Source organism: Phoca vitulina, unplaced genomic scaffold, assembly GCF_004348235.1.
Source record: "Phoca vitulina isolate PV1807 unplaced genomic scaffold, GSC_HSeal_1.0 scaffold27, whole genome shotgun sequence".
Lineage (NCBI taxonomy): Eukaryota > Metazoa > Chordata > Mammalia > Carnivora > Phocidae > Phoca > Phoca vitulina.
Genome location: NW_022589730.1, coordinates 2,542,346 through 2,561,575, shown reverse-complemented (window position 1 = coordinate 2,561,575; position 19,230 = coordinate 2,542,346). Strand labels below are relative to the sequence as shown.

Sequence of the window (19,230 nt, the reverse complement as noted above, 5' to 3'; positions counted from 1 at the left end):
CGTGAGTACTGCACAAGCGCTGTGCAAGCACAATACAAGTACCATGCGAGTACTGTGCGAGCACTGCACGATCACTATACAAGTAATGCACGAGTACTGCACAAGTACTACAAGAGCACCGGACGAGTAACACATGAACACAACACAAGTACTACATGAGCACCACATGAGTACTGTATGAGTACTGCATGAGCAACGCATGAGCACTGCACGAGCACTCTACAAGTACCGCATGAGTACTGCAGAGTATTATATGAGCAGCACGTGAGCACAGCAGAGTACTATACGAGCACCACACGGGGACTAAAGAGTACTATACGAGCACTGCATGAGCACCGCATGAGTGCTGCAGGGTACTATGCGAGCACCGCAGAGTACTATATGAGCACCGACGAGTACTGTAGCGTACTGTACGAGCACTGCATGAGCACTGCACGAGCACTACAGAGTACTATACAAGCACCACACGAGTACTGCAGAGTACCATACAAGTACTGCATGAGCACCGCATGAGCACTTCAGGGTACTATACGAGCACCGCCTGAGCGCCGCAGAGTACTATATGAGCACCGCACGAGTACTGCAGCATACTATATGAGTACTGCATGAGCACCACATGAGCACTTCAGAGGACTATACGAGCACCACACGAACACTGCATGAGCACCCCATGAGCGCTGCAGGGTACTATACGAGCACTGCATGAGTACTGCAGTGTACTATACGAGTACTACATGAGCACCCCATGAGTGCTGCAGGGTGCTATATGAATACCGCCCGAGCACCACAGAGTACTATATGAGCACCGCACGGGTACTGCAGCATACTATACGAGTAATGCCAGTACTGCATGAACGCCACAGAGTACTATACAAGCACCTCACAAGTACTGCAGCATACTATATGAATACTGCATGAGCACCACATGAGCGTTGCTGCGTACTATACAAGTACTGCATGAGCACTGCAGGGTCCTATACGAGTACCATGCGAGTACTGCAGTGTACTACATGAGTACTGCATGAGCACTGCGGAGTATTATACGAGTACTGCATGAGCACTGCAGAGTACTGTACGAGCACCGCACGAGTACTGCAGTGTACTATACGAGTACTGCATGAGCACCGCATGAGCACTGCAGAGTATTATACGAGTACTGCATGAGCACCACAGAGTACTATACGAGCACCGCACGAGTACTGCAGCATACTATATGAGTACTGCATGAGCACTGCATGAGCACTGCAGAGTATTATACGAGTACTGCATGAGCACTGCAGAGTACTATACGAGCACCGCACAAGTACTGCAGTGTACTATACGAGTACTGCATGAGCACTGCATGAGCGCTGCAGAGTATCATACGAGTACTGCATGAGCACTGCAGAGTACTTACGAGCACCGCACGGGTACTGCAGTGTACTATACGAGTACTACATGAGCACCGCATGAGCGCTGCAGGGTACTATACAAGCACCACCCGACTGCCGCAGAGTACTACACGAGTCCTGCACAAGTCCCGCATGAGCACTGCGTGGGCACCGCGCTGTGTGCTTCTGCGTGTACCCATGGGAGTGTGGGGCCAGTGTTGGCAGATGCCGCTTGCTGGCCTCCCGACGGGCTGTACCACTTATGCCCGCTGGTCTCTGAATGTTCCCCAACCACCCCGACCGCGCCCTCAGCACACGGATGAGGGAAATGCTATCTTATCCTTTTAATTTGCTCTTTTAAGTGCTGAATATGGGCCGGACCCTTTCACAGGGCTTTGGCCGTGTGTGTTTCTTCTCTAAGCTGTGCATTGCCCGTTCTTCCACTGTGATATTTCTCATCTTCTTACCAATTCATAAGCACTCTTTGGTTTTAAAGAAAGCCCCTGTTTTCACTGGTCTGGCAGACTTTTTTGTTTGTTTGTTTTCTTCTGGATTTGTTTGTGGTGTTTTGTGTAGAGCGAAGATTAAAGGTTTTATTTGGCCAAATGTATTCAGCCTGTACTAACACATAATTTTCATTTATATGGATATGAGGTTGTTTGCAAATGTATGTAAAATTAAACTGAAAATCACTTCATTGCAAATGCTTTCTAATTGCAAATGCTTTCTGGCTAGGCATGTTCGGATCCACACTGGAGAAAAGCCATACAAATGTGACGAATGCGGGAAGAGCTTTACCGTTAAGTCGACTCTGGACTGCCACGTGAAGACCCACACAGGTAAGGACAGTGCCTGTGTCATACGTAGGGGCCTTACAATGGCGTTTGAGATTTGTTCCTGTGTATCTTGCCCACAGAAATACTTTCAAAATCATAGAAAGCTTAAAAATCCTGAGCCATGGAGAAATGGGTATATAAGGATTTTTGATTCCTGACTTGGGGAATATGACCCAGATAACACTGAGGAGAATGAGCTTGATCTCAAATGCCAGGCTGTAGGTTGTCTTGTATTTTTATTCAGATTTGAACACCTTTGTTAAGAAAATTACTCCTTAGTCTCATTTAGGCCAAAGAGATTTGGCTTGTTGAGATTTTACAAGATCTGGGGATTTAGCAAATCTTATTACAGTTCACAGGTAATAATTCTTTTTATGTGGGGGGGAAATGTTATAAAGGAAAAATATTAATGTCCAGTTTTCAATGGCCATTTTTTCCCTTTCATCTCATTTGAGGGAACTGAAGGTGAGCTGTCCTAATGAAAATATATTGAGGCTTTGCTTCTTGATGTGCACAGGGCATCCCAGTGGTTAGGGGGGCAGGCTTCACACCTCTGCCAGGTTGGAGGTCTGTGTCCACTTCCGAGCCACTTCTCTGAGCCTCCAGTTACTGCTTAGAAAGCGGCATGTGGTGAACTCTTAGGAAATGGTAGAGGATTATGGTTATCAAACTAATTTGTATTCTTTCTATTCTTAATTTTTGGTTACCAGCAGAATTGACCAAAAATATACAAAAGAAATTTTACACATTTATGTAAAGCCGTATGATTCTTTTCTGATAGGTCAGTATTTGGAATTAAACAGATACGTAAATGTAGTGTGTCTCTTCTGTGGGAAGTGTTTCTGTCACTTTGTTAGGTGCCACGTGTCTGTCTCTCTTGTGTGACATTGTGAGCTGCCGAGGACCAGGAGGGGTCCGCTCGGCATCCCAGGTCCGGTGGGGGGTGGTCGCTCGCACAGCCGGTGCTGGTGGTGTTCAGGACGGCTCGCACACGCGGGAGTCAGGGCTGGCTCCCACGCATAAGGAACAGAAGGAAGAGTCTCTGTGAGGAATACCTTTCAGGCCTCCTCCTCCATGCTGGGCTCCTCAGGTGACCTTTGAGGCCCCCGAGCAGGGTTGGGACAGCAGGCCTCCCTCGCCTGGGGTGAGTCCCCGTGTGCCCACCCTGGTAAATAAGAGTCAGTATTGCTTTCTGGGAGCAGTAGAGGGAAACAGAAAACCAGGATGCTTTTGTCCTCCCAGAGCCTCTCCGGGGCAGAGTAGGTGGGTGACAGGGCACTCAGGTCCAGCTGCACGGCCCTCATCATGCCCTGGACACAGGAAAAGCGCAGAGTCCCAGGGGCTGAACGTGTGATGCACGCCTGTGGCCCCAGGGCGCTGTCCCCTGTGCGGGTGTGAGAGACAGCTGCCGAGACACGCACGTGCCCTTTGTGCACTGAGGCACGGGGACGCTGGCCTCCGCTCCCGCTGCAGAATCTGAGCACGGGGACAGTGCCGGGCTCACACTGTAACCGCCTGCTCACTTCGAGTCTGTGAAGCAGCACTCTGTCCCTGGCGGGGCGTCCTGTGGGAGCCCGGGGCTCCCGTAAGCACTCGGGCCCCGGGGTCAGCACCCCGCCGGCCCCCGCTGACCCGTGGCTGGACTCCCCACAGGCCAGAAGCTCTTCAGCTGTCACGTGTGCAGCAATGCCTTCTCGACGAAGGGCAGCCTGAAGGTGCACATGCGTCTGCACACGGGAGCGAAGCCTTTCAAGTGTCCCCACTGCGAGCTACGCTTCCGCACGTCGGGCCGGAGGAAGACTCACATGCAGTTCCACTATAAGCCCGACCCGAAGAAGGCGCGGAAGCCAGTGACTCGAAGCGCCTCGGAGGGACTGCAGCCCATGAACCTGCTCAGTCCGACGTCCACCGACCCCAACGTGTTCATCATGAACAACTCTGTTCTCACGGGACAGTTCGATCAAAACGTGCTTCAGCAAGGCCTGGTGGGCCAGGCTATTCTTCCTGCCTCCGTGTCCGGTGAGCCCGGGGCACTGGGGAGGGTCCCTGAGGGCGCGGACACCGCCTGCCTGTGTGCTGGGGGCGCTGCTGGGAGCTGGGCGACTTGTGTCTTCCTTGGAAGCTCCCCATGGAGGGCAGCTGGGAAGACTAAGATCTCCCTGTGCACATGAGTTCCCCTTCATCCCTTCTCCTTTCACGACATCTGCTTTTTCTTACTGAGTTTAAATGTGTGTTTTTCTCAGCATCCTCACGGACTTCACAGTGAGATGTGTTTGATGACTCCTCATGAACAGTGTGGATAACATGGGAGAGTTCGCTAACTGCTCTTGGGTCACCTAGTACTTGAAAAGTATACATTTTGCCCATTTATGTGTTTCGTGGATTGACAGAGTGACTCATTCTAGCTATCAGACATGTCCTGTGGCTTTCTTTCTGTGTATGTGACCCGTGGAGTGATTAAAGCCTGAAAAAACACGATTATTCATTGCTGTTTTAAATCTTGGGCTAATCAATGTAATCTCTTTGAGCCCAGTTTCCGGGTGTGTTTAAGATGGATAATATCTATTTCAGAGGATTTGTTTTGCATTGCATCAGCTAAGGTGCGTGTATGGCGTGGAGTAATTATTAGTACCGGTGACTAGGTCATGTTGGCGAGGTGTAGGACTGGGGTATATAAAAAGCCCTACGTGAGAAGGAGCTTCTTTCCTGTTGAAGGAGCTTTTCCGAAGGCAGCATCTGCATTGTCTCTGCCTGCAGCCGGCGGCGACTGGACAGTGTCCCTGACGGACGGGAGCCTGACCACCCTGGAGGGCATACAGTTACAGTTGGCCGCCAACCTGGTCGGCCCCAACGTTCAGATCTCTGGAATCGATGCCTCCAGCATTAATAACATCACGCTGCAGGTACGACGCGTGCCGTGGCATCCTGGGCTTCGGTGTGGTCAGAACCGCACATAAGCACGGACTTCCCACGACGAGTATCTCTGTTGCTTTGCAGATCGACCCGAGTATTCTGCAGCAAACGCTGCAGCAGGGCAACTTGCTTACTCAGCAGCTGCCGGGGGAGCCCGGCCTGGCCTCGCAGAGCAGCTCTCTTCAGACCCAGGACAGCACGGGCCCAGCCAGTGTCGTCATCCAGCCCATCCCTGGCCTGTCCCTGCAGCCCACCGTGACGTCCGCCAGCCTGACCATCGGCCCGCTGTCTGAGCAGGACCCTGTGATGACCACCAGCAGCAGTGGTAAGTGGGCGCCGTGTGCACTGAGGACACTGGGCGGCCCCTTCTGTCTTTGGGAAGCTCAGCAAACACATCAAATGTCCCAAGCGTACCCAAGCTTCCCCGGCGACAAGTGATGTGTAGTCACCGTACGCTCATAGATCGCTACCCGCACCTGCTCCCGTGGTCCTGTTGGCTTCCGGTTTCAGCGTAAGCCTCTCTTATCTCTGCAGGAGGGAATCAGAGATGACTGATGTCTTCTTTTGAATCTTCTTTTGAAATAACTGTCTCACTAAACATTTTTAATATAAAAAAGGAGAAAATTACTATTTTTTTAAGCCCAGCTTTATTTTGTTTTGTAATGATGACCAGGGACTCAAGACCTCTCTCAGGTGATGACATCGCAAGGCCTGGTGTCCACCTCCAGTGGCCCCCACGAGATCACCCTGACCATCAACAACTCGAGTCTGAGCCAGGTCCTGGCGCAGGCTGCCGGGCCCACCGCTGCGTCGTCCTCAGGGTCTCCCCAGGAAATCACCCTGACCATCTCTGGTTAGTCACTTCACATTTTAAACCTGCTTTTCCCTGCGATTTGAGTGTATCTTATTCGTATGTGTATGTATGTTTGTTTGGGTCTTTTTTTTGCAAAACAGAGTTTTGCATACAGCCAGTGCTCAATATGCATTTGTAATAAATGTGGGAAATTCAGGTTTAGTGAGAGAGTGTCACAGTTCAAATACCAGAAATTAACAGGGAGAGTTACTCCTGTCCTCCGGCTTGAGTCTGCTGTCCTGACACACTGATCTGGTCCACGGACAGCGGGCTACAGAGCTTCTTCGTCTGCGTTCCTGCTCCGCTAAACTGGAGGCGTGTGGCTGGGATGGCATGTGCGCGGGCACATTCTAGATGCCTCCGCTCCTCCCCGGGGTCCTGCACAAGCTGTGCTCTAAGGCACCGGGCAGTCTGTGAACAGGTAGAAAGTACCCTCTGGGTGTGCAGGTGCCTGGAACTCGGCAAACCAGTCCTACGTGTCGGGACGGCCGCGCTCGCAGTCAGATTGTCCTCCGGTGTCATTAATCCTCCCAGCACGTTCTCCTCTACCTCAGCCTGCAGCATATTTTATCGGTGTGCTTTGCCCACGTGACTCCTGGCTGTTCGGTAAATGTAGCAATAATTTTTGTGGCCCTTATGTGCCAGGCACTATTCTAGTATTTTTACAAATATTAACGCATTTAATACTAATTTATTTAGGCCTCACAGCAACCTTATGAGGTGGTTGTTAAAGACAGGCAAAATATTTTGCTAGGAGGCAGGACACTGTCGCTGGGGAAGAGGGAGCTTCATGGTGGACATGGGAGCATTTTCCCTTAAAACACGGGGAGTAGTGGTGGGCAGACTCCTGGACCGACCTGGCCAGGGGAGCAGGCCAGGCGAATAGACTTGCGTTTCCAGGAGATTTCTGCAAAATATGTGAGTGCAGTAGAAAAGTTATTCAGAAGGAAACGAAAAGCTTTCTCTTTTAGGGAGTGTCTTTATTTCTTTTACTGTATGTGACAAACTTGAACCTGTTCTTGGATGGAGTTTTGGTTTTGAGTGACATGGAGTGATTTTAGATGCTATTAGGCAGCAAACATTAACTTTTCAATTTTACATAATCCAATTACCTTCCTGGTTTCTTTGTATATATCTGAATTTTAATACTTTTTTTTACTTTAAGGAAGTTGCTTGTTGAGCGAGTTCACTTCTCCCGAGTGCCCTCGGTATGTGAGGCGCTGTGCTGGTCCTGCACAACAGGCCCGGCCTGCAGGGGCCCTGCGGACGGCTCAGACCGTGTGTTACTTAGCGTGTGGATCGTGCTACTCTTTCTTCCGTGTTTCCCTGTTCTTGATCATGAAGTTATTTTATTACTTACCAGTATTTTCAAAACAGTAAGGAGACGAATTTAACCAATTTTTTAAAAAAAATTAGCTATAAAGGTTTATCCGGGGAGAAATCTTTAAACCAGTTGATGACACGGGGTTTGCCCAAACCTTGGGCTTGAGACTTCTTGTTCTCAGTCGTCATTATTGTGCTCATGGGAATTGGCAACTCACACGGCAGCGTTTCCTTACTCCGTGCTGAAAAGGCTGTAGGAAAACTTCCTATTTATGGTCACTTGTTGAAAGCGTCTAGGTAGGATTTTCAGTTATTTTGTAGGAAGTTCTTTTTTCCATTAGTGTGTATAGTTATACACGCTTGTCCATGTTAGGAAGCAATTACTATGTCAGTGAAGTTTTGTGGACTTTTAGCAGTTCAGAGGTCATTTGAGAAAGAAACTGAACATTGGGTAAAAGGCAAAAATAGTGCTCAGGCTTCCAAATGATCTAGTTCCTCTCTACCAAAGCCCTCTTAATCTGATGTCTCAGGCAGTTTTCAGCAGAGAATCAAAAAAGTGGTCCCCCACGTACTCTGACCCTTCATCCACAGGCCTTTTGAAGACGGGTCTGCTGTGCTGATCAGAGTTCTGCCTTTTCCATTTTGCCCGTGCCCGGCACGCACAGCTGCTTTCCCCTTTCTGTTTCTGTAGAGCGGTGTGAGGATGCCACTGATGAAATAGCCGAGGGCAGCGTCCTTCTGTCTTTTGATGCTTTTCCCTCCAGTTTGCAGAGTTGTCTTGCTTAAGCCTAACTTGACAGTAGATTTTTTTTTAAGGTAACTTGTTTGTGTCCGGTCTTCCCGAAGCATTCAGTGTGGGTTTCGTGGACATGTCGCAGACTGTCCAGTTCTCCCGTGCGTGTTTCCCTACAGTGTGGTCACAGCATGTGATCGCCGTAGCTACCGAAGCTGGCGTGTGCAGGTTTAGAACCGAAGGCCAGTGCCCCCCAGTGGGCGTGCACCCCAAGCACGTGTGAGCCCCGAGTGCCGTGGTGCGGGGAGCCTCAGCCAGGAGCCGCAGCGTCGCTGCTTCCTCTTGCGCCGGCGGTGGGAGGTCAGGGGAGGGTCGAGCGTCATTTTATCGTGTCCCTGCGATCCACTTAAACACACGTTTGCCGTGAGTTCTATTCAACAAAGTTTGTAATTTTAAGTGCCTAAATACTGAGTCAAAGTAGAACCCTTGAGAAGTACTTCAAAATGCTTTACAGCTTGGAGAGTGTGAACAAAGAGTGGCATTTAGGGGAAGTGTATTTCATGGTCTTTTCATTCTTTTCTGTAAATATTATTGTAAATGAAACAGCTTTCATTTTAATAGCATGTTATTTTACGTTTAACCCGCTTGCCAGGATGTGACTTAACGTGTTACTTTCAGATATCACAATATTAATTTCCATTTAGGTCAAGATCTTATTCAGCACAATGCTAACGGAAGTAGTGAAGTGAACGGAAGCATAAGGCTATCAGCTCCTGCTGCCAGTGGTCAGTCTGCCGGCGCCACCCTAACCATAAGCAGTGACCAGCTGCTCGCCCAGAGCGCGACCCTGAACTCCTCAGGTACGCAGCCCGCGCATCAGCACCGGGGACATGATCCGGGAGCCAGTCGCAGGGCTGTGTCCCGGTCGCAGGAGAGAAGGCGCCCGTCTTCTTTCCTGACTGGTGTGTCAGCGGCGTGTTCTGCCACCCGGGACGCGTGCTCGTCTCTCCGTCCAGGATACAGATCCGCTCTAGAGTTACCCACCAGTTAGTCGTTCTGCTGACTGAGGAGTAAACGTGAATCGTCTCATTCAGATAGGGTGCCGTGTGTTGATGCGCGTGGGCATTTTCAGGACTCCGTCCCGAAGCTGCCCCCCGCCACCTGTGCGGGGACCTGCCTAGCTCATGGCCTTGTGCCCCGCAGCCGGACTCTCCCGGCGCCAGCCCACACAACGAGAACACGGTTTTAAAAAGGCATCTTTCTAAGGTTTTGAAGTGTGGACTTTGACAAATAAAAGCAAATGAGCTCCAGTAAAATAAGTTTCAGATTCACAAGGACTCGTCATCACATTACGATGACATGCCTGTCTCCTTTTTTTTATCTTGTAGAGATTTTATTTCATTTCTTAGCCTTCTAATTTTCCAACTTTATCATTTTTTGAGAAAAAATTTAATTTTTAGATATATTAGTAGCTACAGGAAGGCTTTTTTTTCATGCTTATTTGAAATGCTTTCTTACGCAGTAATTCATTTCTTCAACAAAAGACTGTAAGTGTATTGTGTGGTAAGAATTGTAGTGAATCTGGGAACGTGACACTGAGCAGGACAGACGTAGTCCCTTTGCATTTTGGACCCTAGAAACTGACGGAGCACAGACTTCATTGAAGAATCTGTAAAGCATTGTAAAATTGTGGCAGTAACGACAGATAGAGGAGAGCAGGTCCGAGGTCACAGGGCATTGACCTGGTGGGGTCAGCTTCTGTGAGAGCGGGGCGTCTATCCTGAGTGGCGGCGCGGTGCTGAATGGAGGCCCGTGAGCTGAGGCGGGCTGGCACGTCCAAGCAGGGCACAGGCCACTCGGCACAGTGGAGGAACTTTCTGTCCACCCCTCTCGTCTGCTAACGTGTGCGCGGGCACCTGCGTGGTTAAAGACTTTGTCAGAATCCCAGCTGCATTTCTGGCCCGTGATGTTTCCATTGCATCTGTGCTCTCTGTGTTTCGTGGGCTCCGTTCTGGAATGTTAGCAGTCCCAGCTCTCCCCGGCCCGCTTCCCTGGGGCGCATACTGGCTGGCACGGGTGGGATCGTGCGTCTCTCTGGAAGCTCTGCTTGACCTCTTTAATGAGCCCTTGGCAAGTGGATGGAAAGACCAGGAGAGTTCTCGGTGTTTTAATTTAAATGGAGTGGTTTTTTATGCTACTTTGGTGATCCTGGATGTTTGCTGGTACAGCGGACGACTTCGTTGAAAGTGGGACGTGTTCTGCTCAGGGTGGAGAACACATGCGCTGCGGGGGCTCTGCCGGCACCTGGTTGGTTAGACGTGGGGTCTCTTACCTCCTGTGTCGCCTGCGCACTTAGTGACAGATGTCATGTTGCCGAGGAGCGGTCTTTCCGTGCAGCGGGGGCGTGGGGTGGGGGTGGGGGGTGTTTGGAACAGCTGTTGTGCATAAGGCCACTGTGAATCATGCACTTGTGGTCCTTTAAAAACCACAAACATTCCCCTTTTCCTGACTTAATCTTTGTCTCTTCTTTACACTTTACTGTCTTAGAGCCAGCTGAGAACATTTCTTTCCTTTAGCGTAATTTGGTGCCTTATTTAAAATTTTTTTCCAAGGAATTTAGTGAAATAAAAGTTGAGCTCCTAATTTAGAATGTTTAATGATGTAATATCAGCTATTATACATAGAGGGTTAGTTTTATATGAGCACTTGTATTATGTCCTCAGGTACCTTTGGCATCTTTGAATAAACCTGGATATGGGAAGAGATTCTTCCTGCGTTGAACTACTCAATCCTTGATGGTAGGCAGGTATTTTTGGAGGTTTGCATGTTCCACTGGTACGAGTTATAATCGTGGAACTGACCCCGTGGGTATAACATTGGTTAAGAGATTGCGTCTTGAAAGGGCAACATTTTCCTGAGGGTCAGAGTCACTCCCAGGCCCAGCTTCAAGCCACACCAGGAATTGAAACTAAAATGACTTTGTGATTAGACATGCCTCTTCTAAGAAAAACAGTAAAACGAAAACTCTCAGTGTCTGGAAGTGCCACTTTATGTGGCCCTTTAGGTCAGAGCACAGCGCAGGTGCCCGAGGCTGTTGTCCTCTGGAGTGCCCGCTGGGCACGAGATGCCCTTGAGGCTTTCAGCCTCTGGGACACATCTGGCCCTTTGCTCTTAACTGCAGCACTGAAAAGAACAAGGGCGTTCCCTTTTAGGGGCGTGCAAATAAACAAGTACCGCAGAGTTCCATGTGCAAGACAACAGCACGAGCTTCTGTTCAGATACCTGACATGGGGTCGGAGGCCGCTTCACGGTCTGACCCTGACGCATCCACGACATCGGACACACGTGGTTTTCTCAGGACGTGGTCACACGTGTTGTGAGCGCCCTCGCAGAGGCAGAAGGTGTTACTAACGGGCTGGAAGTTTAGCACAGCTTTTTAAGGAATTTATCTCAAATGGCTGTCATCTTTTGGTTCTTACCTTTGTCCACTATTAACATAATTTTGATTAATAAATTGAGTCATGTTTTCAGTGGGAAAAAAAAGCCACAATTCTGTTTTTCCTTCCTTTGTAAGGTTATTTTGTTTCTTCTAGATTTAAGTATGATCAATTACTTCCTTCCCAGCAGCTCAGAAGTCTTAACATTTCCCATTTGTGGGTACATTTTATAATTACGGAGGACGTTCTCCCCACTTTCTCCTTGGGGATGAATGGCCAGACGATGTGTCTCCCTGTTCCCGCAGTCCCCCCCAGCACACACACACCTTTCTTGCCACGTTTTTATCTCACATCCTTTAAACTGCTTATGAAACTTTCCAAAATTATCATTACGTTTTCTCAGAAGCTATAAAAATTATCCCAGCAAGGATTTAAGACAGTGATGGGTTTGATGACCATAAGGGATTTACTCATCCTTTAGAGATGACTTTTTTTGAGTTAGAACTGTAAACAGGAAGACTTAGATTTCTGTGATGTGGCCTGGAGGACTTGTGGCTTCAGAGCCGGTAAGTGAGGACTGGAGGTGAGAGTCTGCAGTCTGTGCTCAGGTACTCAACCTGAATTTCCAGGTTGAGAGTATTTAGCTTGAATGAAACTGTGGTTTCTAGAGCTTTAAATAAAACTTTTTCTATATCATTAAGAACTATATATTGAACAAATGTAATTATAGCATTTAATTAGTTATGCTATTGCGTGTTTAAGAAAACTTCATTTTTTCCTACTCACATTACCTGTTTTTGGACCATTTTGAGGATAGAAGTTCTACTTGAACTGATACCATCCTCTTGGTGGAAAATGTCTTGAATGTGGAACATAGCTGAACATTCATTCACACACTGTTGGCGTAGAGATGTGAACCCTAGCACTGGCTGAGGTTAGTGTCCCCACTGACCTCTGTGTCGGGACTCACTTCAGCTCAGTGACAGGCTTCTGTTTTCTCTTTGGATTTCCTGTGCCTGACAGTCCTGGACCCCCTCACTGCATTAATGATCATCAGGGAGTCCGATTCTGCTGGTGGGGAGCGGAGAAGAGACATTCCTTTGTTTCAGGAGTTCGGGTGAGGCTTGATGTCTTGGCCTTGTGAGTCGCAGTGAACCCCGTTAGCATCTGGTTTCGCTCTTTGTAGATATAATTACGGTGAGCCTTTCACCACGTGCTTCTCTTGACCGGGCGCTTTGACGGCCCAACCCCAGTCTTCACCCTAGTGATTTTGACTGAACATCAGTGCACGTAGCTGGTTGTTGCCATGTTCTCAGGATTCTTCTTTTTAGTCTTCGTCTACTCATGTTAAAATCATATGTGCATGCTAGTCTGCAAGAGGAAGGGTGCATGGAGGTGACGTGAGAACACGAGGCTGACCCAGGTACTGGTAACTGGAGTGCTTAGAACATACACCCTCCACAAATCCACACTCCTCCGGTCCCAGCGTGTCCTAGCAGTCCACTCTGCGCAGATGCTCAGCAAGGTGGGAGGGGTCGGACGAGGTTGTCTTTGGAGCCCCGGGGGCTGCTGCAGAGCAGAGACTCCTAGCCTCCTAATGGTTATACTGCTTTTGAAGGTTCCAGGTCTGTGCAACACAGTGTGGGACTCCAAGAGTGTGGATCTATGGAGGCATTGTATTTGGAGGACTCCAGTTACAAGTAAGTAACCTAGTTTCCCTGTTGGCCCCTGACGCAGAGCAGAGGCTCTGGACTAATGGGACCCCAGTCACAGCAAAGTATCCACAGGAGTCTCTTTTTGTTTTTAAACCTAATTAGGAAATAGCATTTCACCTTTTGCTTTAGTTACCATCTTGGTATCTGTAGCACCTAGCCCAGTGGCTGAGACAGGGGATGATAAGTCACGTTCGTCAGATGAATGGAAGGATAGATGGTGAGCATTGTGTGTGTGTGTGTGTGCGCGTGCACGCATGTGCGTGTGTGTTATGCTTACAAGTAAAACTCAAAAAATTGTTTTCTGTTGGTGTCCACCACAGGACTTTGATAATCCCGTGCTCAGCCCATCTCATTTGCCAGCCGAGTTTCTGTTTTGTAAAAGAAAAGGCCTTTCTTTGCCTGATTCTGTCCCAGATATCTTCCTTTCTCTTATCATTGGCTACAAAGGGAAAATATTAAAAAGTCTTGTTGTCTTTTCCAAAGAAAAGTAAGATGCCATGCAGGATAAATTAATGTTTAAAGGGTTGCATGAGGTTTATTTCAGCCTTAGCAGACATAGAGGAGGGTTGGGGGCTAAGCAGGTGTGGTCACACTGTAAGCCGTGTTGCCGATCGATGCCCGGCGGGTCCCGTTTGGTTCCTCTCTGCAGGCTCCTCTCTGGTCCCGGAGGGGGACAGTGTCCTGGAGGTTCTTGGCAGTCCCTTCTGCCTTAGCAGTAGTGACTAGGACTGTAGCGTCACATTTTTACTCTTTTACTGTGTTTTTCTTGATATTATACTTAAGCAAAGTGTATTTATGCATAAAGAGATTCAGAAACTGTAGAAGCCTGGCCTTAAAATTGGAATGAGAGATTCTATGATTATCTCGGTGTAATTTCAGAAGCTTAGGTAATGTAAACGCCGATTCTGACAGATTAGTTCCTTCCTAAAACCACCCTCCCGTCCCGTTATGACTGGACTTGCCCAGCTTTGCCGCTGAAGTGCGTCTTCCTTTTTCGTAGAGCTGAATGCTACCCCTGGAAGCCTCCCTTCGACGACACCCATGTCTCCATCGGCCATGTCTGCTCAGAACCTGGTCATGTCGTCATCAGCAGTGGGAGGAGATGCCAGCGTCACGCTCACTCTGGCCGATACTCAGGGCCTGCTCTCCGGAGGACTGGACACGGTCACGCTCAACATTGCTTCTCAGGTAGGGCGCCGCCCGCCCTTCGGAGGGGGTCGTGGCACCCTTCAGTTCCTTTTTTCCTAAGCGCATATGCTGGGCATCGTTTTTAAAACTGAAGTGGTTTTTTTCTGATTAAAATACAAGTAATGTGTTAGATGCAATAAGGAGACAGGGAAATTCAGATAAAACAGAAGACTGTTTTTAAAAATCCACTGGCCAGACGAAACTGATTGACCTTGTAGTGTATCGATCCTTCCAAAGCTTTATATGCAGACGTATAGACACATGTGTTAACATTCCCACAGAAGTGAGCTCGTATATATGTCATGTAGTGTGAACTTCCCTCTTACTACACCATGAATACCTTCCCCATCAGTGATTTTAATTTTTTTTATTTTTTAAGATTTGTATTTATTAATTTTTTTAGAGAGAGAGCAAGCACATGAATGGGGTGGGGGGAGGAGCAGAGGGAGAGGGACACGTGGGGCCCGACCCCATGACCCCGAGATCATGACCTGAGCCGAAATCAGGAGCTGGATGCTTCGCTAACTGAGCCACCCAGGTGCTCCCCCATCAGTGATTTTAGGAATGCAAAGGTTTTTTAATGGCTGTGCAGCATTCAGTTTTATGAGTCTGTTGAGGGGCATCATGAGCATTCAGGGTTTCGGTAAGTAGTGTAGGAATTCTCACGCTCTCAGTGACTTACGGTCTTAGGTGAATGGCTGCAGTGCGCCGGATTGAAGGGTGCGCATTTTGAATAATGCATTGAGCTGAGACACCGGAACACCTTTCAGAGTTTAATTAGAAAAACCATGATAAATTATAATGGAGAGTTACTGTACTAACCCTATCTGGTTGTTCCCCTTTCTATATCCCTGTCCCTGCCGTAAGCACGGTAGGATGTGCCGAGGGATCAGAAGCAGGATACGTTCTTGAGGCTCGTTCGTCTGCACTCAGGCTCGCCGCACAGGACGAGGAGTTAAGATTGTGGCCTCCAGGGCAGGAGTGGTCTGGCCCCATCACAGCCAGCCACAGGGCGGCTGTTTGGACCCTGGATTCTAGTCCTCGCCGTTTGTAAGAGAGGGACATTTGTCCGCCCAGCCCGGCCAGTGCGGAGCCAGTCTCGGGCCGTTCGTACCTGCAGGTCGTTGTGCTTCTGAACCGCTCCCGCGCTGTTGGCAGAAGCCCTCCCAGGGCCCCTGGCGGGAGTCGGCTCCCACGGGAACACACGGCCCCCTGCAGGGGAGCGGGGGCGAGGGCTGGCTTCCGGTCGGCCGACCAGTGTCTGCGCCAAGTAGCGCTCCGCCGAACAGCCCGTGGGGGCTGCGTCGGTGCCGGAGGCCAGGGCCCGCTGTGCAGTCCTCCCCTGCGTCCTCCCGCCGCGAAGGAAGAAGTATCTCACTGAGTTCTTCACACACTGTCACGTTTACTTCTCCTGTGTTACTCATCACCTGTTTGTCAGGACATTATCACCTTCTAGATATTGAAAATTAGTATTACATTTTAAAATTATAGTTGGAGCAGGAGGGGCCATCCCAAGAGGTCAGCGGTGTGTTTTCTTTCTAGACGCAGGATGCACGGAGCTGGTTGGTGTTTGGTGGGTTGTTGTGTCCTTATTTCCCAGCCGGGACCTGGTGGTGACGACCGTAAGCCTTGTGCTGCGGCCCTGGCGCGAGCTCGCCGCTGATGGGCGCTGGCGGGGTGCGGTCGCGTGCGGGACGCGGCCCCTGTCGCGTGGCGTAGGTCGTCCGCACTCAGGGTCGGGGGTGGCTCCTCCCCGTGGACTTGTAACTCTAGTAAAGAAGTAGTCATGACGTAAGAATTCTTTAAGGTACAAATTTTAATGAAATTTAATGCCTTGCAGGGTGGGGTGAGGTTTGATCAGAAAGAGCCAAAGGCATTTATTTCTATGATTATGGGTTTGTTTTCTGTTTGTTAAATTCTGTCACTTTGAGAATTAATGATCATTATAATTGCAATGAAAGTTCAACGAAGAGTTCTCAGTATTTGCTAGGGTCCATTTTTAAAGTCTGTAAATATTTGCTGGGGATGTGTTTCCTCGGTGCACCGGGTGGTTGCTGGGCCCCCGACGTGCCCCTGGGCAGGGCGCAGGGGTCGGGGCTGAGGAGGGCGTTCTGCCCGAGAAGGATCTCAGAGGGCGTGGGAGTGAAGGGTTGATCGTGACGGTGGCAGCGCCGTGATGACGTAAGGTCCACGTGCAGGGTGAGTGCAGTGGCGGGCACGGGCTCTGGCCCCACCGTGGCTCCATCAGCAGCCCCCCCCCCGGTGATACTGCTTGGCACACGTATGCACACGTATGCACTGCTCCTGTGGCTAAAACCCTTCCGTGGTCCCTGTGCTTGCAGCACCAAGGCCACGTTTCTTTACAGACGGGGCCTGGAGGAGTCTCTGCTGTCTGCTCACTGGCCCCCGTCCCTTCCTCCTGGGTCACACCCAGCACAGATTGCCGATCCCTCTGCCCCCCCGCCCCGGCTCTGTGTCCCAGGGCCACGGCAGGCCACGGCAGGCCACGGCAGGGAGTTCTCCTCGTCAGCCGCCCTCTCTCTCTCCTGCCCCAGCGCTGATGTCCAGGCTGGCCGGGTTTGAGAGCAGCAGGGCGGGGCGGCACTAAAGTTGGTCCGGAGAGATGGCAGCTCCCTCTTGCATGTCTGTGGGTTACCTTGCTTATCTATACTCTCTGGCTTACTTTCCCAAAATTACCCAATCAAAAATTTAATGCCAAATTGATTAATTAGCATACATTGTATAAAACAGTGGTATTAAAAATCTCCATTAGAAATTCTGTAGTTTTATTGGAATCTTTTCTGTTAGCTGCCAGCCTTTAATTAGGCTCACAATGATCTAATACTCTGAAAATTTGAAAAAACCAGATCAAACCTGTCTTAGCTTTATGAGTGATATTTTTCTAAATATAATGAATTATTGCAAAAATAAAACCATCATTCTATTGTCAAAAGGTTAATGAACATATATGGAAATGCTTATAAATATGTAAGTTATTAGGATTGTTTATGACCATAAAAATTTGAGCTAGAAATCAAAGATGCTTGTGAGAAATTAAAGATTCTAGAAATAATTGTTCAATACAGATGAGAGTTAATCACTAAGAGGCACAAATACCGAAGGGTTTAATAATTAATCCCTTAACACAGTTCACAACCTGTGCTCCTTGAATTCGGTGAGGAAGTGAAGTGAGAGCAATGAGAGGGGGCCACGGGCAAAGGCGGCAGCTGATCCCACGTGTCTGCTCTGAAACTCACTCCGCACGTGGAAAACCGGGACCTCCCGAGAGTCACTGAAGGAGCCCAAGAGTGCGAACCCATGAATTTTAAGTGTTAAAAAGACATGAAAATAGTATACATTGTGTACCATTTTTCTGTGTTTTTCTTTCTTTATAAATTCCACAAGAGAAAATGGTGGTAAAAGCACAAAGGGGTGTGGTCTTCGGTAGTTTACTCCCATAGTGGTGTTAGGTGGCTTGAACCCAAGGGTCACAGTTGAGTCTGTAACAGCAGAATGTTTGGAAAGAAGACATTTATGTATGTCCACAAGTCATCGTAACTTTAAACTTGCAAATAGCCCAACTAGAGAAGAATATTATGTGGGGTAAATGATCATTTTGATGCACCACAGAAAAATTCGTTTATTTAAAATTACAACCTGTTGAAGTAAAAGTTAAATTACAGTGATGTACCTGCATTAAAAAGTAACTTTGTAGTTTCTTTTTTTTTTTTTTTTTTTAAAGATTTTATTTATTTATTTGAGAGAGAGAGTATGAGAGAGAGAAAGCACATGAGAGGGGAGGGTCAGAGGGAGAAGCAGACTCCCTGCCGAGCAGGGAGCCCGATGCGGGACTCGATCCTGGGACTCCAGGATCATGACCTGAGCCGAAGGCAGTCGCTTAACCAACTGAGCCACCCAGGCGCCCTGTAGTTTCTTTACTAGGGAAATTATTGAAAGAAAAATTGGCGGGTCATAAAGATTTCTTCTTCAACTACAAACTTGAGATGAGTTTTTCTTTCCAAATTTTGGACTATTGGTGGCAGAGGTGGGGATCAGGCCACTAAATCTGACAATTTTGTAAGGAAATGCAAGCATTCACTTAAAAATCTATTCAAGGGGGCACCTGGAGGCTCAGTCAGTTAAGCGTCTGCCTTCGGCTCAGGTCATGATCTCGGGGTCCTGGGATCGAGTCCCGCATCAGGCTCCCCCTGCTTAGTGAGGAGTCTGCTTCTCCCCCTCCTTCTGCCGCTCCCTCTGCTTGTATGTGTGTGTGTGCTCTCTCTGTCAAATAAATAAAATCTGAAAAAAGATATTCAAGAAAGCAAAGTGATTTTTCAGTTCTTGTTCTGAAAACACAAATAAGTAACTGATTCGTTCCTGAAATGAATTCTATTTTATATGAATTCTTGTAGGTTTGGTGGTTTTTTATTTTTAAATTTTTATTGTTATGTTAATCACCATACATTACATCATTAGTTTTTGGTGTAGTGTTCCATGATTCATTGTTTGCGTATAACACCCAGTGCTCCATGCAGAACGTGCCCTCTTTAATACCCATCACCAGGCTAACCCATCCTCCCACCCTCCTCCCCTCTAGAACCCTCAGTTTGTTTCTCAGAGTCCATTGTCTCTCATGGTTCGTCTTCCCCTCCGATTTCCCCCCCTTCATTCTTCCCCTCCTGCTACCTTCTTCTTCTTTTTTTTTTTTTTAATATATAATGTATTATTTGTTTCAGAGGTACAGATCTGTGATTCAACAGTCTTGCACAATTCACAGTGCTCACCATAGCACACACCCTCCCCAATGTTTATCACCCAGCCACCCCATCCCTCTCCCCCACCCCCCACTCCAGCAACCCTCA

At 48.6% G+C, this 19,230-nt stretch overlaps 1 protein-coding gene across 13 annotated transcripts in view; it reads left to right on the top strand.

The window, feature by feature from the left end:
* Positions 1 to 19,230, top strand: part of ZNF236 (zinc finger protein 236) — a 108,540-nt gene that overhangs the window by 75,596 nt on the left and 13,714 nt on the right. For 12 of the 13 annotated variants that reach the window (XM_032422559.1, XM_032422545.1, XM_032422554.1 and 9 more), the window contains 7 exons: positions 2,106 to 2,209; positions 3,860 to 4,225; positions 4,964 to 5,109; positions 5,204 to 5,444; positions 5,793 to 5,972; positions 8,733 to 8,888; positions 14,181 to 14,368. In XM_032422559.1, coding sequence (XP_032278450.1) covers positions 2,106 to 2,209; positions 3,860 to 4,225; positions 4,964 to 5,109; positions 5,204 to 5,444; positions 5,793 to 5,972; positions 8,733 to 8,888; positions 14,181 to 14,368 — 1,381 coding nt within the window. Of the gene's footprint in view, positions 1 to 2,105; positions 2,210 to 3,859; positions 4,226 to 4,963; positions 5,110 to 5,203; positions 5,445 to 5,792; positions 5,973 to 8,732; positions 8,889 to 13,083; positions 13,166 to 14,180; positions 14,369 to 19,230 lie in introns of all 13 variants that reach the window. The other variant, XM_032422557.1, reaches the window with a different exon arrangement.